This window comes from Haliaeetus leucocephalus, unplaced genomic scaffold (genome assembly GCF_000737465.1).
Source record: "Haliaeetus leucocephalus isolate CR32 unplaced genomic scaffold, Haliaeetus_leucocephalus-4.0 Scaffold417, whole genome shotgun sequence".
Classification (NCBI taxonomy): domain Eukaryota; kingdom Metazoa; phylum Chordata; class Aves; order Accipitriformes; family Accipitridae; genus Haliaeetus; species Haliaeetus leucocephalus.
Window position 1 is genome coordinate 258,339 of NW_010972853.1, and position 21,724 is coordinate 280,062.

Below are 21,724 nucleotides of genomic sequence, written 5' to 3' on the forward strand. Positions count from 1 at the left end.
GTGTCAGAGCACACAAGACATTAGCTACTTAGTCCTCTTCATACTGTTTTACATGACATACATACAGTAAACTGCAGTACTGAATTAAATTTTAAGAGTTTGTATTTACAAGATGTCACCATTAACACAACATAAGCACAATGTAAGCCTCCCCCCCCCCGCCCCCCTTTGGAGAATAACCAGGTGAACAACTTGCAATGACCACCTTCTTCAGTTCTTCCCCATTCCCCCACCCCCAGTAGAACAATCAGTAAATCACTCGCTATCAGCATTTAAGAACCATGGCAGAGATTCCTCACATGTACTGAATGAAACTCTTTCAAGAGGCACATGTCTATTTGATAAGAAACACAAAGAGTGAAAGAAGTGGCCAGAGATGCTTCATAAGTTCCACCTCTAGAAAAACTAAAAAAAGGAATAGCAGGCAGAGATTTATTCTGCAAGCCAGAAGCAAACGCTGTGGTGTAAGAACAGAAGACTGCAAACTAATTTCTCAGATAAACCATTTGGAGTTACTGGAAATCCATTAACCATAATTTCCTATAGTTGTTATTAAAAACTTTTTGAATGAACAATATCAAGCTATTCCTAAAATATATAGTTAACAAAAAAGTAGCTGGAGATTATAAATCAAATGATAAATTACCTTACTCACAATATGATGTTTTTACAGTGCCTTTCTCCCACAATAGTCTGATCAGAGAGATAAGGTTTGTAATTTCCCCTGAAGGCCAAGTTCAATATATTTCAGCTCTGAACACAGGAAGCTGATTTTGAAATTTTGATCTCATATGAAGTGTTCTTGCCAACTTCTCCATCTCTTCTAGCTCAAAACGCTTCTTAAGCCATGATGCAAAGCATGCAATATTTTAAGATCTGCTTATACAAAACAAAAAATCCCACTTAGGAGCATCTGAAGCAAAAACTGCATACACCTCTCAGCCGCATGTCTTGCGGCTCTTGCTTCTTCTGTTGATACAGTATAACAAGCAGTCCCAGGAGAAATACCTAACAAGAATCAGAGCTTCCAATCTTTCCCCTTTCTGCAAGAACCTAACCTGTTTCTGATAGTGTTTTTTGATATATTTAAAAAAAAAAACCAAAACAAACCAACACACCACACTGTGATCCTGCTCCTACTTCTCTTCAGACCCACAGACAAAAAAGTTCTATTTAGAATTGTTTGAATACAAGGACGTTAAACTTGAACTGGATGATTAAAACCAGTGAAACTAAAGAAAAATACTGGTATATTGAAAATATCTTCATAAAGCTTTCTACCCTCAGAGGGGGCACTTCAGACCAACTAGACACATAGCACAGCTGTGCTAAGACCAACCATTCTGACAAGGCAGTCAGCTACATAGTTCAGGAGACACATACAGCATGCGTCAGAGCTCAGTAATGCAACAGCTCTTTCTCAATATTTAATTACATCTGCTATAGGCATTTGTAAGGAAATACAAGTAGAAAGTTCACTTGTTAGGGTTTTTTCCTCAATAGTTAAGATTTTAATGAAGAGCTTCAGTTAAATATCCTTTGGTTTTTAAAGCATAGTGTAGTAAAGAGTTGTTACTGAAGTTTAAAATTTAAAACAGCACAAGAAATTAGGAATCTTCTTCCCCACAACTAATAAATAACCTTAGTTACACAGGGCTATTTCTTAGCTGCATCAATAAAAAAATAATTCAACAGCAAACATGAAGGTATTAGATAATATGCTTCAGGTTCTAGTCAGGACAAAATTATGCATTACTATGGAAAAATCTGGGCAACCACTCCTTAAAAGAGACAAGGAAACTTGGGTTAAATTCTTCATGTTTTTGCACTACTGAATTGAGAGCCTCGAAATTAAGCTAAGTTTTAGATTAATAAAATTCTAGTCACGGAAATTAAAATTTGCTACTTGCAAGATACAACTTCCCATTCTCTTGGGCTGAGATAATACAGACATATTTGTTTCAGAAAAGTTTACTGAACTCTTACACTCGTGAAATGTCTGAAAGGGGCCTCAAACTATGAAAAATTTTAGCATAAACCACTTCAATTTAGAAAGCATCTACAGTTCCCTCACATCTAACTTGTCTTTGAATCTATCAAAATTTACTGCATTTGTACTGTTGCTGTAAGCACTGCATGGCCATGGTAGGATAAAACAAACCTCATTAATAGAGAGGTAGCAAACAGACAGAACACTTAATTCCAATTGTTTACACACAAACTACAAAACAGACTCAGGTTTTGCCATACTTGCAATTCACCTCCCTACTTATACAGACTTCCAATTGAAAGTTAGCTCTCTGTCAAGGAAAGTATGGCTTCTCAATAAAACAAAGTTGGCTGCCTCCTTTTTTGTTTTGCTTTTGGTTTTTGTTTTTGTTTTGTTGGGGTTTTTTGTTTGTTTTAAATCAAAAGGCTCTCCAGAAAAGCCTCAACTCATCCAAAATAGAAAAGATGACAGGACTATTCAGTGCTGTTCAGGATGCAAACCCTAAGGTGTGGCTGGAGATTCTACAGCTGAGCTCCAAAGTCTCATCAATTAAATACTTTTTAAACTGTGCGAGATAACAGCTTCCACACAGCACACTCAGACTCTAATGAAGGATCCCAATGCTCCCAAGATTCAATACATATGGATATACCTCGCATTTTTAGTTACCCTGGTAATTTTCTCTCCCTCCCATTCCTAGCTCTGCCACAGCGTTCTCTGAAGTATTTTTAATAGCATCACACTGAAGAAGCTTAAGAAAGTTTTTTCTTTAAGGACTGTAGTTTTATCAAGTTGTGAACAAATGGCAGACTCAGAAGTTTATTTTACAAATAAAGAAATACAGCCCAACAGCACGTTTGTCCACTAAACAGAAATGCTTGTAACTTCTCCCCCACCCCTCAAAGGGAAAGCTATGAGTTCTTAGCAAATTAAAGTCACCCAAACAATATTCTATTTGGACCAGGTTACAAAAATAACAAAACCAAGTCATTGATACTTAGGCACACAAATCCAAAACACATCTTCATTCTGACATAAAGAGAGGAAAAGATGAATGCAGTTCCTTTGAAACAAGAAAACTTGTTTCAAAAGACAAAAATATCTCATCACCAAGTCCAGAGACAACCACTTAACAGTTCAGCGTACAAGCTGGTGTTCCCACAGTTACGGGAATCAATGAAAGCAACAGGCTGATAAGCTTACTCAGATGAAACTTGGAAGACTTAAGTGGCTCAGGATCCAAGAAAAATGGTGCTCTGAACTTAGCTGAAGAAATGATATCTTCAGCACACTTCCCAGTTTCCCATCTAATAACTACTACGTCGTTTCCCATCTAATAACTACTACGTCGTTTCCCATCTAATAACTACTACGTCGTTTCCCATCTAATAACTACTACGTCGTTTCCCATCTAATAACTACTACGTCGTTTCCAACATCTCAAACTAGTTCTGAATGTTGCTAACGCTTTTTGACTTTAGATCAACATATATTCATCTACTACCTGTGATAATATTTTTTGAATCCTAGTCAGCAAAACCAAAGCCATCAGAATTTGAATACTCTGTAGTGTGGCAAGGAGCTATCATTTCTAAAGGTCAAAATTTTACCTTCAGCTGCAGTATGAAGACTTCTAAGTTTCCAGTTAGAAATAAAAAATTAAGCACTGTGAATCGTTCTATGAAGTTTGTCAAAAGAGTAACTTAACTATTATGCAGAATTCCACAGACTATGAGATATTTTCAATAGGAACAATGGGAAGTGAATACTTATTTTCTACCTGTACCTTAGAAAATACTCCCCCATCCATCCCAAATAAATTACATCTACTTAATTATAAAAAGGTATTGAGGAACTGATTCTAAATTGTTTCTAATCAAGTAATCTGTATACATTTATCTTTAAAGAAAAGTTTTGATCTTCAAGACCATCCAACTGCCTTCATAAATTAAAATACTTCAGCAAGTCTGAAAGGTTATTGCTTGCATCTAAGTGATACAACCAGAAGTCCAACGTAGCACTGTAATTATATTGTAAAGCTCCAGATGACCAGTTCTTCTTAATCGCAAAAGCAATATTAAAAAAAATCATCTAGCTGAGGACAAGAGGCTGTTATTTCACCCCAGTTTCAGAAACTGGACATCTGTTCTAGCAACTCAGTACATGGATTCCGAACTACTTCACAAATTTTGTAACATCTACAGCCTTCGCAGCAAAGACTGAAAAATCTCACCCATCACCTACATGCCTTTTATTCTCACTAACAGCTGATTCTTGAGACATCAGTACTACCACACTGTGCTGTGAAGACTGTCATTCACTTAAGTCACAGTATGTGTTTTGCTGCTTTCTGGATTCATATTATGTTAATCCTGCCTATAATCATGGCACTTGGTCTGCCACCTTTCCTTTCCATCCTGTTTCCTTCCCCCTCTTCCCTCATGAAACAACAACATAATTGATAAAAATCTTTCTACCTCAAACCTGGAAGACTAAAGATAATACCTCAAAACATCTCTTGCCTTACTCCCAGGACAACGCCCAGTTAAAGATGACTGTATAGTCACCAGACTGGATGTAGGCTAGGCATAATACAGTAAGGTTCATCCTTCATAAAATAAGCCAGCAGAATCAAGTTAACAGACATGAATCTTTAAAGCAAACAAAAAAATAAAAATTGTATGTCTTGTTAAGAGCTGCAGCTTGACATCAACACATAAATGGCAAAAGTGTAGAAGCAGATACTGCACTGGTGCACAAAAACAGGAGTCCTAAATGGGGGGGCTTTTAAAGTAAATTAACACATGCTCTGTTTGTCTTCCAGAAGAGCTGGAATATGCTAATAGAATTCTAGTAAGAAGTTCTTATATGCATTGTACAGAGATATATAACCCCATCTACTATGTTTGTCACTTACATTTCCGGCTGCTGTAAATCAGGTTTTGTTTCCATGTCTTTTCCCCAGCCTCTATTTTCAACATTTTTTCTGCCCTAGGCAGTCACAGTGATTTCCACAGTGCCAAAGAATTGGTCATATTGCCTACGTTGCTTTGATCAGCATCAGAATAAAAGTTAAAGAAAAAACAAACTACTACCTTCCTGCACCCCCAAACCATACACAACCTAAAGAGGGTCATCTTTCACTGTAATGTATCTTGGGACAACAGAGCAAAACCAACAGACTTAGACTTAAGGGAAACAGAGCAGTAGTGTTACTTCATCCCTGACTGAGGATAAAAAAAAATCTAAAACAAAAAAACAAGCAAACCATGTACCAGTTATAAGGAAAAACACTCTGCCTTCTTGTCAGGCCTGATAAAGGAATCACGCATGTGAAACTTTGCACCATTTTGCCAACCATTTTACTCTAACAGAAGACAGTACCTGTCACACAGTCTGCTATGCAAACTAAAAAATTTGATTTTCCTAAAATAATAAGAAAAATATAGCCTACAATAGCCACTTTCACTCATGGAAGGTTTCTAAACAGACACTGAGCTTCAAATTGGGAATAAACCCCTATTACACATCAGATTTTTAACTGAGCAGATCCTGGAAGTTTTGTGCCTCCCAAAGGCAATGTGCTGTCCCATATAACTGTAAGCACAGTACAGACAAAATTTCAGAAGAATTTAGCTATATAAATTGCTGAAGACTCCAACACATACCAAGTGCAATGAATATGCCTTTTTAGGGAGCCTGAATGCAATGTTGAATTTCTAAATTATACACTTACTTTATACTATGTTGTTGTAGAAATCAAAGTGCTTAAGTCGGACTTGCCTAGATTGTGTATTAAATCTTGAATTATGTAAAATTTGATCGTATTTTGGGTAAGATGAACCAAATTCTTCAAATACAATAATGGTGGCTTTAAGAATAAATCTCAACATTAACATTGGAGAGATGTAACCAGTATCCCTGAATTTCAGAGTTATATTCCAATATTTTTTCAAACAAGAAGAGTCCAAATTAAGTAAAGACATCTGTAGTTTCATCCGACAACTTTGAGACACATACAAGTGTTGAGATAGAAGTCTCGATTTTTCCATCTAGAAACTAGTAGAGCCACAGAATCCAAAACGAAAGTTATTGGATAAGTAGATTGTGTGTATTTACCACATCTGTAGTTAAATTTTATAAAACATCTTGGAGAATGTCAGGGTTGTTTTCAGTTTGATTATATTCAATTTTTCCTTATATGGCAGCTAGATGGTGCAGAAGAATGGCAATTTGTTAGCCAAAAACATATTTAGAGTGGTACCACAGCCTGACAACTCTTGACGTCTTCCCCACTAGTGGAATAAGATGACAAGTCGCTTATCTTTTAGTACTGGGTTACAGTAAGTTCCAAAACAAGTGTTTTGTCAGTGTTCTGAGCTAACCTGTACTTGTAGGTTATTACAGCTGACAGCTGCTCAAAATACTGTCATTAATAATTGTCAGTTCTAGAGATGCCCATTTTAATAATTTGAAGAAGAATTCCATATTAATGCTGAAGTCATAAGTAATTCAGGCCATGTATAGATAGCTGCAAAGATCCCCATCAGGAAATTTTCCACATCGGCCCCTGCATTACTGTGTCACAGGAGATCAGTCACTTACAATGACCATCTTAACTTCCTTCTCCCTAGCAATTTTATTAGCTGCATAGAAGTTCATAAATAGCTAAGAATACTACATAAAATGGACCATGAAGAATTAAGGAGCACTGTAAGGCTCCATGAAATGATGGCATTTGAGGTAAGAAAGAGTTCAGATTTTCTTCCAATCTCAACCTCCTAAATTAAGGTGTACATGAGAAGTAAAGCACTCCCATTTACATGAGGATTTCTTTTTTGAACAGCAGCTAAACAAGACTCATCTAAAAAAAGTAAGATCAAGAATTCCTAGGGACCGTAACAAATATTTTTTTCAGGAACCAGAAGATCCCCAAAGTTGGTCTCAATCTCTGCTCAGCTACCTGTGACAACGCGAGAAAACTTAGGCATTACACGCGTTACGTAGTTCAAGTCACGAAAGCTCTCGCGCCATCGCTAGTCGTAGCTACGCATCCTTGGAGCATTTCCCATCATGCATTTGTTAGAGAAAGTGCCTGGAAAGGCGATTGTGAAAGGCAAGGAATTTACACGCAATACAGCATTCCAAGAAACGCACCTACAAGACTCAGAAACAAAGCTAAGGTTAGCTGATTTTCACCGCGTTATTACCGATATATCTGCCGTATTAAAACTTCCATGTCACCAAGGTTACATAAGGCCTGCATACCAAGTTCATCGTGCAAACTGCTACCGCCTACAGCAGATGCAGTGGCATGTGATGCTTCTAAGTGGACACTCCCATTTCTCACCAGCAAGGAGGCGCTAGCGCCGAGCACAGCTGCCTGGGAAGGGGGGCGGGACTGCACTCTGACCTGGGAGGAGGGCTGCTGGCCTTGCTGACCATCTTGAAGGCTACGAGAAAACACGGATTGGGGACACATTACCAGGGAGAAGAGAAAAGTAGCTAGAAGTGAAGCAAAACAAGACTTTTTAGTTTCAAGAGGAACACTTAAAGAGAGTAGAGCGTTAAGAAGCCACTTACGAGGGCTAAGATAACCCACGAGGTCTGCATAGCAGACTATTTGGACGCTAGTTACGTCAGTAATCTAGAGATGCCGTCCCTGTCCTGCTTCTCAGGACTAGTATTGCTTTCTAACATCTCCCCAAGTCACCCTCAAGCATATTCTTCTAAGTCTTAATTTGGGGGTGCAAATGCAAGTTACCAGTGGTTAGTCGAATTGTAGACTAACCTGAGGTTATCACCTATACACAGTAGTCACCATTACATTCTTCTCATGATAGTTAGGGTCCTTTTCTTGCTCATTTAGGTATGACCCCATCAACTGTTTAGTTGACCGTTTGGGGGTTTTTTGGTCACAATAACATTACCTTTCTTGCTATTAATCTGCACTCTAACTACAAAATGTCTTTAAGCTGTGTTAGTAGCCATATGCTACCACAGACCTGGTAGATAACTGTAGTTAAACATTTGGATTCAGAATTTCTTTTACCATATTAAGAATGCTTATAACAAATTACAAATTGGCAAAAGTTTTAAGTCTATTTTGAAATTTTGACAGTACAGCAAAAACTTTATTACTCAGTATTACTACCACAACAAAATTCTTCTATACCCAGACATATACCTGCACCAAAAAACAGGTTCTAAAAGTCAACTTGGGCTTCAGAGAAATTTGTAAATTTCTAGCCATATGAGTACACAATGCTTGAAAATGTTAGTTCTCCTCTTCACAGCCTTCTCATTGTTATACAGCTTTAAAATTGCCTTGCAAAGTTCAATTTTTTTTAATAGCTTAATATTAAACATGGCAATGTGTCAGAATGCATGACATTTACACTTGTATACCACATCTACTCTGCAAGATTAGTGTTTTTATTATTATATCTCATTTTGTGCATTTAAAGAAGTTACTGTCAGTCATTAGCTGTGGGACATGATGAAATTAAGAAATTACTTTTTTTAGACAGAAAAATTTATATTTTAAAGACTACAGAAAATATCTTAAACACTCTTTTGAAAAACAATCTTTATCACCTGTTGGCTTTTAACATTTTATTGTTTACTGTGTGATGCTACAGCTGGCAAATGAGGCAACTGAAAAAGCATGATCTTAGTAAGAGTTGAGGGGTTATATCTGATGTACTTGCTTTTAACAGTATTTTCTAGAACATCTACTTTTCAGTTCTTTTGTTAGACCACCACTGGAAAACATCATACGGATATAAGTATAAGAATAGGTGTTAAGAAAAGCTCATGCAAAATAAAGCAGACATGCACACAGCTCATGAGGTAAAAAATTGCAACTCGTTATTTATTGTATTCTAACATATTTGAATCCAAACTTTAAATGCGGTGTTTTGCTGCTGTACACAAGGCTTTCAGTGAGCTACATGGCAACAAAAGCCCTAAGGAAGCTCACATACATCCCAGCCTCCATTGTCTCCCTTAAGTATTATCAGCAACACCAAAACAATGCTAAACAATACTGCTTTCCCTTAAATAGTAGCTATGTATCAAAAGGTATATACAAAGTTGCCCTTTCAGCAGTTATTCATATCTGCTACAATAAAAAACCCCCAAAACATCAACATTAACAGATTGCACAGATATGCAAAAGATACATTTACTCTCTACCTAATTAATAATTACAAAAATAAAATTCTACTTCAGACAGTCACTTGCATTCTCATATCAGACACACATGCATACACCATTGACTACATAGGATGCCAATGCATACTTATGTTTAAAGTGCCCAAAACACTGTTGACACTTAGGCAGCACAAAAGCAGGGGTGGGTGATTGTTTTGTGGTGGGGTTTGGGTTTTGTTTTGAAGTTACCAAAGTACTCTTGTGTCTAATTTAGCATCAAACCAGCAGAATTTACTAGACCAGGTTTTACTTAAGAGTATACTAATGCCAAACACACACATATACAATGCCATTGTCTCTTTTACTAAACATGCCACAGAGGAAGTGAGAAGTAATTGCAATAATGGATAGGAAATAAAAAAATTCAGGTTGAACTCAATAGGTTCTAAGGGAACATCCCCACAACATCCAATTTTATGCCAGAGTTAGAAGATTAGGAGATTAAAGTTTTGCTGGCAAGAATAAGAAAGAAGCAACATCAGGGCAACTAAAGATTAGTAAATCTAATACTGTTAGAAGTTTAACATCTGAAGTCATATGGATTAGCAGTATCAGGAACTATACCAAGGCAGCTCACCACTAGCATATACAAGTAATGTCAGTAGAGTTGCAGTGATATTATGAAAAGATACTGGTGGTAACTGGTTTAAAAAAATAAAATAAATCTGTATTTCTTCACATTTATTCCTTATGCACAAATTTATTTTTTTTAAATCTTCAAGGGTTTCTTCTTCCAGCAACACGCAGAATTTACAATGAAATTAAGCTACCCATATAAAGGAAAGTTTTTTCATACTATTCATCTAGAAATCAGAACAGTAATAGATACAATTTTTCACATACATTCCACAGTTGGTAGTTCAAATAGAATTCATGTCAAACAAATCTGAAAGCACTTTGGTGTTTTGTTGGAATAAGGCAATTAAACTCCACTCCAAGGGACAGTCATTTAGCACCACAAACAATACTTTCAGCAAAATAACCTCACTAAGTGTTCCATTCTGAGCATATGTTTATAATACAAGTATTTCTGATAAGGTGTGTCATTTTGTCAGAGAAAGTACAGAGTTTTGTGGGTTTGTTTTTTTATTAAAAAAGGAACAAATTTAGGTAACTGGAAGATGCATAGAGGAAATACAAAGCTAGAATATTTGATCCACTTTTTCACCCTTGAACACCTCGTTTGATTAAGAAGTTACTTCCACCAGCTTCAGTTTTCTCATGGTCTCTCACTGAAGTCCAGCTTAAGCCATGGGAACCTTAATGACTGCACTAGTACATGAAAATGAGGGAGCTGTCAGCCTCAGTTTAAGGGAGTCCTTTATTTGCCCTACTTTCTACCAGTCTAAGAGAAAGAAAACTCACTATTTTCTGGCTAATGCACAGTTAAGGAGCTCTGATTAGTCTGCACAGCCTCTTATAAAGCAATACACAAAACCATAAAATCCTCCTTTAAAAAAAAAAGAAAAAAACAGATGCAAATGAATGCAGTAGAGCAAAAGTGATCTAAGAGAATGCAAAGTTCTAGCATCCCTCACTATGAAGTAAATCACTAACTTAAATATGCACATGCTATGTTCAACAAGACCAGAAACTTAAAAAAAATAATTGAAATTATCTGACTACTGCTACATAGTGCACTAGCCACAAAACCCACACCTAACTAGTTTCAGTCCTTGATACAGCAGAAGTCAATCCTTCAATTATTAGATATTAGGTACCATTCTAAAAATCCCCCTACCTGAAGAAAATTTACAAACTTAGTCCTTGATTATTTCAGTAGTACCACAAAGATGGCACAATTCCTCCCCCATCCTCTACTGTATTTTCTTTTTATTTGCTCAGTTTCTATAGTTTTTTTTCCAGTTAAAACAATTACACAAGTATTCCTGAAACACAAAAGCAGACTGCTCCTATTATTAAAAGATAGCTGAGCATATGAAGGAAGATCATTAAGAATACACAACATAGATAATTATTCCTGTATATTTATCATATAACTGGAGAAAGAATTACTTTGATGTATATGGGGGAGTGTTCCTTCCTCTACAGGCAATGTTCTGCTCACCAGATTCTCCAATACCATAGGCAACCATGAGATTGAAACATTTTAAAAGCAAGTTTAAAAACTTATTGTGCTTGCTGCTTCTACTGTTCAAGCTGACGGACCAGAATTGCTGTATATAACATATCACTAAGCTCAGTATTGTTAACAAATGGGCCAGTGAAGGTTGGGAACTTCTGGGATACATGTAATAGTACATTTTAAACATTGCCAAGGCATGCAAAGTGCCACACAATTAGATTTAATACTGAACAATACTGTGCATTTTATAACAAAGGCATCGCTATTACTTCACTATTTCTCTTTTGCTGTAAAAAGCTGCAGGATGTTCATACAATCATTTATCTGTATTTTGTACATGCAGAGGTTCCAAGTCTAATTTAGCCCTTTCTAATGTTCTGCCATTTTGTTTTTATGCTTCTCTCTCTCACCATCTACAGATGTGAGAAGTGATTACAGTACTAGTCCCTAATGCTTGCTTACTTAAAGGAAAGAAAACCAAAATGAGGAGTGGTGAATAATATTTTCCTGGGTTTTTCTCCTTGCTTGAAAGTAAAAGTTTCTGAATTTTTTGATAAAAAACACTGAACCTAAGTTTCTTAGCATTAGTTCATTTTGTTATCAATCTGAAATCAGTTATAACATGTTAGAGACTGGCTATCCTGATCATTTTGAAAATAGTGCCACATATACATGCACAATTCAACAAGCCCACAGTGACATGCAGTGACAGCTCAAGGAGGTTATGGTGGGGAAGGAAGTAAAAAGTGCTTTTCTGGCAACACTGGTGGGTGTGGGGAGAAGTGGTCTGCTGCATGCATGCTAAATATGGTGGAACATTTAGATACCCTACCTGAGGGGTGATCCGATGAGCAATGTAGGAGGGGTAGGGTTACTCCCTGCATTGTGCCGGCGTCGTACTGCCTGACGCCTAAATGTGCTGCGTTCACGACGAAATGTGACAGTCTCCTCGCTGGCTTGTGCTGCTGCATCAAGACAGACTTTAGGTCAAATAAGAACCCATCCTATTTATGTACACAGCAACTTAAGACTCCTTTCTTCCCCCTGACCCTCCCCAAGTTAATGAACTTGACTTACAACAACAGAAGTAGCTTATTCACTGACTGTTCAAATAACCTGCCTCAAGACAGGATCACAACACACAATTATTAGTAAAAATTTGGGTGTTTGGGAGATGGACTGTGTGTGTCTTGAATATACAGCTTACTTTTTTTTACCCCCAGATCCAAATAGCCAGTTTGCAAAAACAGTTGGGTATCCCAAATCCCTTCTATTTACACAGGGCAGGAAGAGACACAACTGATCTGACTCTTTACCTCATTTAATAGATAATTAAAGGAGAAGCCCAAAGGACAACCTAGAAAGGCTGTCTGCCACTCCTCACTATAATATTCTCTTCTCAATTTTGTAATTTCTGCCAAACAGGTAGGGTTGAGGTTAACCTCATCATACCTCCTAAGGGGACAAAATAGAGTTGCTTTTTTGTTTTTCCTTATAAGCACCAAGGAATACATGTTGCTCATTTTAGACTAGTTACACTATGATTTGGAAGAGCAGAGGGTTGAGATTAAGTGAGATAACTACTTCTTTGTAAGGACTGGTGTTTGTTATTTCAACTCTCTAAAAAAAGGTTTGGTCCACTTATAAAGCAACACTGTAAAAACCTGTATATAGTCAAAGGAGTCTAAGATTTTTCCACAGATTACCATCCAAAATCCACCTGTCCTCCCTAAGCTTAACAGTCTGAACAACTTTGGGTTTGGACTGCTTAATGGTATGTCTGCAATCTCAGAGCCTTCCTCCTGAACCAAGGAAGCTACTAACCAATTTGAATGCAGAGCACTAGAGAGCTCAAATGAACGGGTCACAGAGAAAATAGGTTTTGGCAGGCAAGGGGCGGGGGGGGGGGGGGGAAAAAGGGGCCACAAAAAAAAACACAAAAAATTTGACATATAGTCAGTGCAAGAGGAGAATCACAATCTTGAATGGGAAGTCACAACTTGGTAGCCAAGAAGCCTGTTACTAGAGTGAGAAAACCAAGGGCTGTGTCAAGCCAAAATAAACAAAACACTAAGGGAACAATACTTTTTTATGGCAGAAAGATCACAGGCAGAGTAGTCCATGTTCACTTAAGTGCATTTCAAGTTACAATATTCCTGTCATTAAGCTTTCAAAACTTACCAGCAAAAGATGCTAATGCTGGTCTACAGGGAATAGCAACCTATAGCAACCTACTATTGCTGTTGTGTATTACTGCCATTGCTCAAGCAATAAAGACTGCATGGAACAAGAGTCTAATTCCACCCATGAACCACAAGTTAAAGTGAATACTGTATATGAAACTTCAACCTGTAGTTTGCTTTAAAAGCTAAGCTACATTAAGAGATATACTTTAAGACCAACATTACAGTTATAAGCATTTCATTACCAAAATGTCAGAAGTGAAGGACAACCTTAATTCAGTCCTTTCCTATATTTTCAGGAAACCTGTGGGATTGCTAACTTTCTCCTCACTCCTCCACAACTGTTTTTGTTATTCTAATAAGCATGAATAGATGATACTTCCTTTTCAGTTTACTTCAAGAATTCAATACATTTCTCTTGTGGTTTAACATACAGCTTTATGCTTTGCTTTTAATACACAGCCTAATTCCTTCAAGGATTTCTTTATAGCTCTCATACATGAAGTACTGGGAAAGTAAAACATGCTAAAGATAGGATAAATCCTGACTTCTCTGGTGAATTAAGTTAACACACACGAGATCAAAACTGCCCACTAATTTTGGGTGCCAAGTTGTAAAGCTCAATTTTTCCAGTGTATACATCAGCATATAAAAACTCATATTCACAACTCAGCTTCCACTGACTTTAGATGCAAAAGCAATTCCACACATTTCTGCTAATCAGGCCGTAGTTAAGCACCATGGAATAAAGAACAGTGACTAGTCTTAACTGAAATGTAAACATCTTAATTACCATTAAGATGGTAAACATCAGCATTCATTACATCTTAATTACCATTTGCAACTACTTAGCAAAAGCAGCATTCAAGTGCAATTCTTCAAGGCAGCATACTTAACACTGACAACATCTGGTTTTCTTTTCATATCCTTTATTCAGTAAACATCACCTTCTGCAATAAGTGAAGCCCAGATTATGGAAACACTAGAGGTCCTTCCTACACAGCTCCAATTTACCACTAAAAGCAAGTCTACCTCAAATACTGACTGAGGCAGTGTCCTGTGATAAAAATAGAAAAATATAAACTTGGTTGAAGATTAAAAAAATTAAAAATCAAAATTTGTATGTACTCAGAGATTACATTCAAAGCTGCACAGGCAAATAGTTCTGGCATTTGCTAACTTATTATTTCACTTTAACCTTTAAAAAAATCAAAGTAGATTTTAGTGTAGCTTTCTACCTAAGCTACCAAGGGAACTTTGATTTATCTTGAAACTTTTCTTCAATGTACATCTTCTATATACACTCCTCCTGAATGTAGGTGGTGACATTCAGAATCACTAAGCAGGTCTATACATTCTTTTGAAACGACTGCACAGCTTTTCAGCCCAACAAGCTCCAAGTCTGCTAACACTATGCAACATCTCAAGAAGCAACATGTTGAAACTATGACTAAGTAAAAAAAAAAAAAGAAACGAAAAAACAAAGGATTACAGTTCAAAGTATGGAAAGCCAAACTGAGCAAAGTTTAGCTTTGGTTAGTTGTTTTAGAGTTTTGTTTTGTTTGGTTTTTTTTTGTTTAACAAAACCCTCATTTTAAAGAACACACAGGATTAAAAAAATATACCAGTATGGAAAGCTACTTATGTTAATACATGTTATTTGTGTTTCTACTTTTCTTTAATGAGAAGCAGTACAGCTGCTCATGAGTTCACCAGTAAGATAAAGCTCCTAAATTATCCTCTATCATGCTCTGAGAGCAGTTTAATCATGACGGAAATAAATAAGCTTCCTTAAATATTTACAAAGTAACATAATGTTTTGAAGTTTTAAACCAAAGCTAAGCAAATAAAAATATCCCCGTAGGACATTTCCCCACTTTGTGGGTTGTTTTTTTTTTAAATACATCTTTAGACCATCACTCGCACTTCTCCGATGCTGCTACTTACAACCACTAACTCTGGACTCCTGAAAGGTAAGATCCAACATCTAAACTCATGTACAAAATCTGGATCTAATAGGGAGAGATAACATAGGTTATACTTTAGAGTTCCTGCTTACTTTAAGTAAATCAGTAAAGGAAGACTAGAATGTTTGTTGTTAAAAGTGTTCTGTTTTTCTGTTTTATTCTAGATTTTTATGTTGAAACACTACACTTCATTAGTGTCAAGAAATTCAAGTATACATTTTTTCTGCATGATGTATGAATTTGAGCCCCCAACATTACCTGTTCTCAAGAACAGAAAAGTCAGGTTTGAAATTCAAGTGCACGAGTTAAAGATACAAACCTACATCCCAGAGATCAGTAATACTACCAGGTGGAGACATAATGACAACTTTGTAGCAAACTTAACCCTCCCACACCTATTCCCAGCTATAATACACCTAATTTCAAAGACAAAATAATTTGACTTTTGTATTTGTTAATGCTACTGTGCATATGAACATGTATTTATTAAAATTCATCTTTTTTCTTTCATTACACTTCTGACTGGAAAAAAGCCAAATTAGCAGTTACACACTGAGAAAGTCATGAGGATATCACTTTGTCGTCACACATTTAGAATGATACCTTGCCAATAAAAGGACTAAAATTTATTGTAGAAAAAAATTCTAGAATAACAAATAACTCGCATCCCTTTGCCAAATAGCTGGGAATATATGAACAGAGGTTGAACTATCCTGACTGCAGGTTACACCTTTCCAAAATTTCTCTTTCGATACTACATAAGCATTTTTGAGGAACTACAGAGGTTTACATCGAAGTTTTAAACAGAACTGAAGACTCGGAGTTTTACACTACAGCTACACATTTGTTGTACAATACAACTAGCTTTAAGAAACAAAATGAAAATATTTTCTTTTTAACATGAACATTTACACATACAAGCCAAAGCTTTTACATCACCCTGCATGTATGTACAACTGCTTCTAATCAAAACTAACAAGATGAAAACTGAAAAAGAATTTCCAAATTTTATTGCATCAACAAGTCCCATTTCAGTTTTGCTAGGCAAAAAAGCTGAACCCAGTGCCTCAGATGAGTTCCGAAATAGATAAATTCCTCCCAAGCAAGAAGATTCCTGCAAAGATATGGTACTGAGATAATACAGAAGTAAAGTACCCATGTGGGTACCACAGAGTTATCCGAATAGAATTGCAAACTTCAGTCTGACTGGAAAGAAAACAAAAAAACCCACACACAATGGAAACAGTGTCCCTCACTCTTCTCAGGAAAGAAAAAAAGCCTAGATGGTTTTGAACATGAGTCAGGTTAAGCATGGTTAAACATGTGCATGGAACCTGAGTGATGCTTGGACATGCCATTTCTCTCCCTATCAAGTGGGAAACTGATCTAACTATTTTCAACCAGTTGTAATGACCAACCCTACAAATTCTCAGTGAGAGCTGATACGAAGAGTTTACGACTCATGCATTTAGCTAACACTGAACATACTTTGCCAAACCAAATAGCTGAAATTTTGCTCTTCTACATCGAGCATCTATCTCTCATTTGTGTTCAAAACATGAGAAAAGCCATACTTCCCACATGCATTTACGGGTTAACACCACCACTCTCCTTACAGTTGAGGCATTCATAGTTCATTCTCATATGCCCTAACACTATTTTAAAAACCATACTTGTAAGATACCCAAGTAGACAGGAATCTGTTCGGTCCATATCTTCAATATACAGTTATTAATCCCCATGGATTATGCTCCATTATAAGACCTACAATTGCAGGGATTTCTTATAATTCTCTGATGAAAAAATAAGTATTGGCTTACAGTATTGTAATTTACTGTGGACCTTTAAAGAAAAACACACCAATGACAATTTCTGAAGAATGGAGACATGGGCAGCAAAAGAGAAACAATGAAGAACAGAGGGACATCAAGATATAAACTTTTGCTAGAAAATAGGGCAGAGAAAAAACCCACACAATTTAGGAAGGAAAACTTGTCACAAAAACAAAACCAAAAAAACCAAAAAAACCCAAAACAAGACCACACACACCAAACCCAAAAACCAAACCTGAAAGAAACAAGGGAAGTAAAGCCCAAGACTTCAGTGTTGTGGTTGAATGTATGAAAAAAAAAAAAAAACAAGTTTGAGACAAGGCCAGAGGAATATTTACAATTACATCAAACCAGTCACTACAACAATCTGAAAAGCAAAACACTGTCAAGCAGGGAATAACAAGGACAATGAAACAATCTGTTTTGCATTCTGAACCAAACAATTTTACAGACCAACTTAATAGACAAATTTCTACACTAATGCCAAAGATAAAACTAGGAGTCTCAGTTGTTCTACCTCACTGTACTTCCCACTGGAATTATTCCATTTTAAAAACACTACTCATACAGAATTCTTGAATATAATGTTGATGGACTTAGGGTCAAAGAGCTAAAGCTATGACCTAATCTGATCCCCTACCCAATATAGTCCCTATAGCTAGGGATCTGGGTATCAAAAGCTAGTATTATGTTCATGAAGCAGACAAATGTTCATAACCTACATTAATGTTCATGAAACTTAATTCTGATTTTGTATTTGGATTTATTCACCTTAAGGAAAAGATGCTTTACATCTTTAGAACACACAGCATTTCCAGCATAAGTGGTATTCTATGTTAGTATGTCATACATAGAAAGTCATGTTTGCTTTGAATGGGCTTCTATTAACTATAACACCAAATGTTAATTAGTAGCCAACCTCAATATATCCTGGAATTACATCTCATGGCTACATTTGGCAGCAGTGTGAGCACTTCCATTACAGTTCAGAGAGCTCTTGGAACTTTCTCAGCTGTATGCATAACAATAAATCCAGGTACATCTACAAAGGAGCATGAAAAAAGTGGCTTATAAACTTAAGTTAGTAGATGCAGCTTCATTTTATACCAAGTACCAAAAATTCTTATTTAACTCCTGTTTGAGATGAATACTTGGCAAATTTATGAACACATGCTACTTGTCAACAAAATTGAACCATTCTTTCCAAATTAAGTAAAAATTACTGCAAGAAGTAGTTGCACAAGCACTACCAATCTGAGACACTAAATAACTCGCTTCCACAGCAATGCAAAGTATTCTAAAAGAACTACTACTTCTGGTTTATTTGGGAGGCTTGAAAGAATTTAACCAGGGTCAGATTTTATAAGTAATATTCCCAGGGAAACAAACAAACAAAAAGTTATATGAAGTGTGTTTTACTTCATTTTTAACTATTGGTATATGCTGTTACGCTGTGGCATGCATTTCTCATCGAGTATACTGAATTTCCCTTACACAGCCCTGCAGAACTTCAGGTAGAATGTCTACTGCTCTGTAGATGACACACTAAAGGAGCATGTCTCCAAGTTAACAGGAAGTCTCTTACTAGTAGTACTCAGAGCTTTTGCCAAGCAATTACACACATTCCTGGCTCTCAACAGCCACTGCTGTGAGCTGGACAAAACCTGAGGTTTTTGTTTGTTTGTTCCCCATCGCCACCTTTATGGAACCACAAAGTATCAGGAAGATGGTAGTTATCTTGGTCATAAGTCATCTAATGAAAGCCCCTGTATTATCCATAAATACCAGAAATGAGACAGAACAGGCAGGACAGAATCCCCACACAATGTACTAAAACTGCATTTTGCATTAGTAGGTAGTGATTAACAATTAGTAGATGCAAGATTCATTCCAAGTGTTATTTCATTGTTAAGTTCCAAAACTGCAGAATTCCACTTCAGCCTCACACATCACTCCCAATGCTGTTGACATCTTTAAGTGTTGAATGGCAACATCTCACCTCTGCTGAGATGACAAGATATCCAAAGTCAGTGGTAATTCTGTAAGACTCAACCTTTACACACAAAAGCTGTGATATAACATTATGCTTTCAAAGCCAGATATTGGGAAGAGCTAACATTAAAATTTCTATGTCATGCTTTAACCAAATGCTGTGTACATTATGACACTGCTAGCTGACATCTAAAAATCAAGTCATGGAATACAGTCTTTTGGTTCCAATAACGAACCTCATATGGAAGAGAGTCCCTTTCTACTGGCTAATCTGCTTAATCTGATCCAGTTACAGGAGGGGTCCTGCTGAACACAGAGATAGCCAACATACTGTAATCTGGTTGTGTGTAATTTACACATTTTTCAGTTTCTACCATTTCCAAACTCTTTCATAGTCTGATTTCTCATGCAAAACTGTTTGGTTTAGCAATTTGAATGTGAACTGATAGACTCCCAGAAAACAGACCAGAAGCCCCATCTTCTGTAACTGTATTACTTCCATCTGCAGAAAGCATATGAAACTAAAGCCATCAGAAGCATGGAACAGCTCTACAACACAGGCAAAATAAGTAATGACTGTAGACCATATGCAACATAAGCATAGTAGGAAAAGAGTGATATACTGTGGCTGCATAGCAGAAAACTGAACTGTACTTCTAACTTTGTAGAGGATACTGTCTAATGATCATAGGCAGATATGCTAAGCATATATGTACATATACATGCAGACTGAGAAGATGAACAGGTTTCCATACACCATATGAAATGCAATATTCTAGTCCAAGCTCACAAAACCCTATTTTGCCTGCCTGTAGAAATGTACTGCAGACCACAAAACACAGAAGAATAGTATGAGCTGTTACTTCAATATCGCTATGCAATGCACAGAAGGAAAAATGCATTACATTACATGCAGTTTTATTTACAAAAGGGTATGTAACTCAAGAATTTAAAGTAAATAAATAAATCTTAAATTACAGCAAGCTGTAAAAGAGAGTAGCAACTTAAAGCATGCATCTTTTACAGTTAACATAGAACTGGGGGAGAACACTTGACTTTTCAGGTCAGCTGAAGTTTTACAAAACATCACTGTCATATACAGCACTATGTTGGTTCTTTAAATCATTACAAACAGGAATCCAGAAATAGCACATATCTGACAGAAACCAGGCATAGGAGACTATCAAGGTGGTACTTCCAAAATATCACTGGACATCTAGGCAAACTTTTATACATCTAAACAACTTCATTTAACCCATAACCCATCAATTCACTAGCTATTTTTAGAGGCTGAGTAGTTAAACAGGGATAATGACTATTGTAAGACATCTTCCATTTTTTTTGTTATACATCCACCACATGTATTTAATTACAGAATTTTCAAATGCTGTTTGTCTGCATTTGGATGAACTGCAATTTCTATTTAAATGTACTAGTTACCTTGTAAAAAGTGAGTCATTCACCACTTCCTGGCACAATAAGATAGAAACGAAACTGCTAAGTTGTATCTGCTGAAGTAAAGTATGTCCCAAGTTTGTATAGCATCCTGCTTAGTACAAGATTACTAAAAGCCATATCCTTTACGGAACACATTCTAGCAGTTACACAAGTAAGAAAGTACTTTTTGGTTTACTCCCCAAAGAGTTGAAGATAAAATGAAGTTATAATTACTGATTTAAGTCATATTTGAAAAATAGGAACTGAAAGCTGCTGACTGAAAGAGGCGGTGGTATTAATAACAGTCTTTCGGTTATCCAACCCGCCATCTGTTAATTATTTGTTGCGGAAAGTTATAAGCAATCACAGAAATTAAAAAATGTTTATATAAAATTATATAATAATCCTTTCAGCAGGAGGTTGGACCAGACAACCTCTAAAAGTCCCATCCAACCAATATCCTCTGATCTTATGAAAATCTGAATCAAGCTTATTCTGTAATTGATCTGCTACATGTAAATAAAATAACTTCTAATTTTCTCAAATAATTTCTATACACATATAAATATACATCATATGTGTACTACACATGTATGTATGCCTTTAAAAACACTCCCAAAAGGTGAAGACAACTCAATAGTGTGAAATATTGAATATAAAGCAACTTAGATTCTGAAAAGTTAAAATGTTTTCTCCAATTACTATTAATCACAGGTAAGCCCAAAGAAGAAAGCCACAATTAGACACAGCTGTTACAAAACTTGCAATATCAGCTATATATTTGGGAATAAAAAAAAACAACAAAACACACACAAAAGAACCAGTAGAAATGAAGGACAACATGAAGGAATTATTCAGATTGATCATGAACACATAAATTCAGAATAATTACTGACTTAAATATTTATGCAGTCCTGTGGCATCAAGTAATACTAAAGAAAAGTGATATTTTTGTTCTGCTTTCAAAAAAGCAGAATGACATTAATTTCTTACAATCATAAAGGAAATACTTCCTATTCTGC

At 36.3% G+C, this 21,724-nt stretch overlaps 1 protein-coding gene across 4 annotated transcripts in view; it reads right to left on the reverse strand.

Annotated features, from left to right (window-relative positions):
• The window catches only part of PCNX (pecanex homolog (Drosophila)), a 92,471-nt gene that overhangs the window by 46,568 nt on the left and 24,179 nt on the right, over positions 1-21,724 (reverse strand). The window contains exons 7-8 of one of the 4 annotated variants that reach the window (XM_010574133.1): positions 12,124-12,253; positions 7,259-7,443 (exon numbers count right to left, since the gene is read on the reverse strand). The exons of 2 other annotated variants lie outside the window; for them this stretch is intronic. In XM_010574133.1, the coding sequence (XP_010572435.1) occupies positions 7,259-7,443; positions 12,124-12,253 (315 nt within the window). Of the gene's footprint in view, positions 1-7,258; positions 7,444-12,123; positions 12,257-21,724 lie in introns of all 4 variants that reach the window. One more of the 4 variants, XM_010574134.1, reaches the window with a different exon arrangement.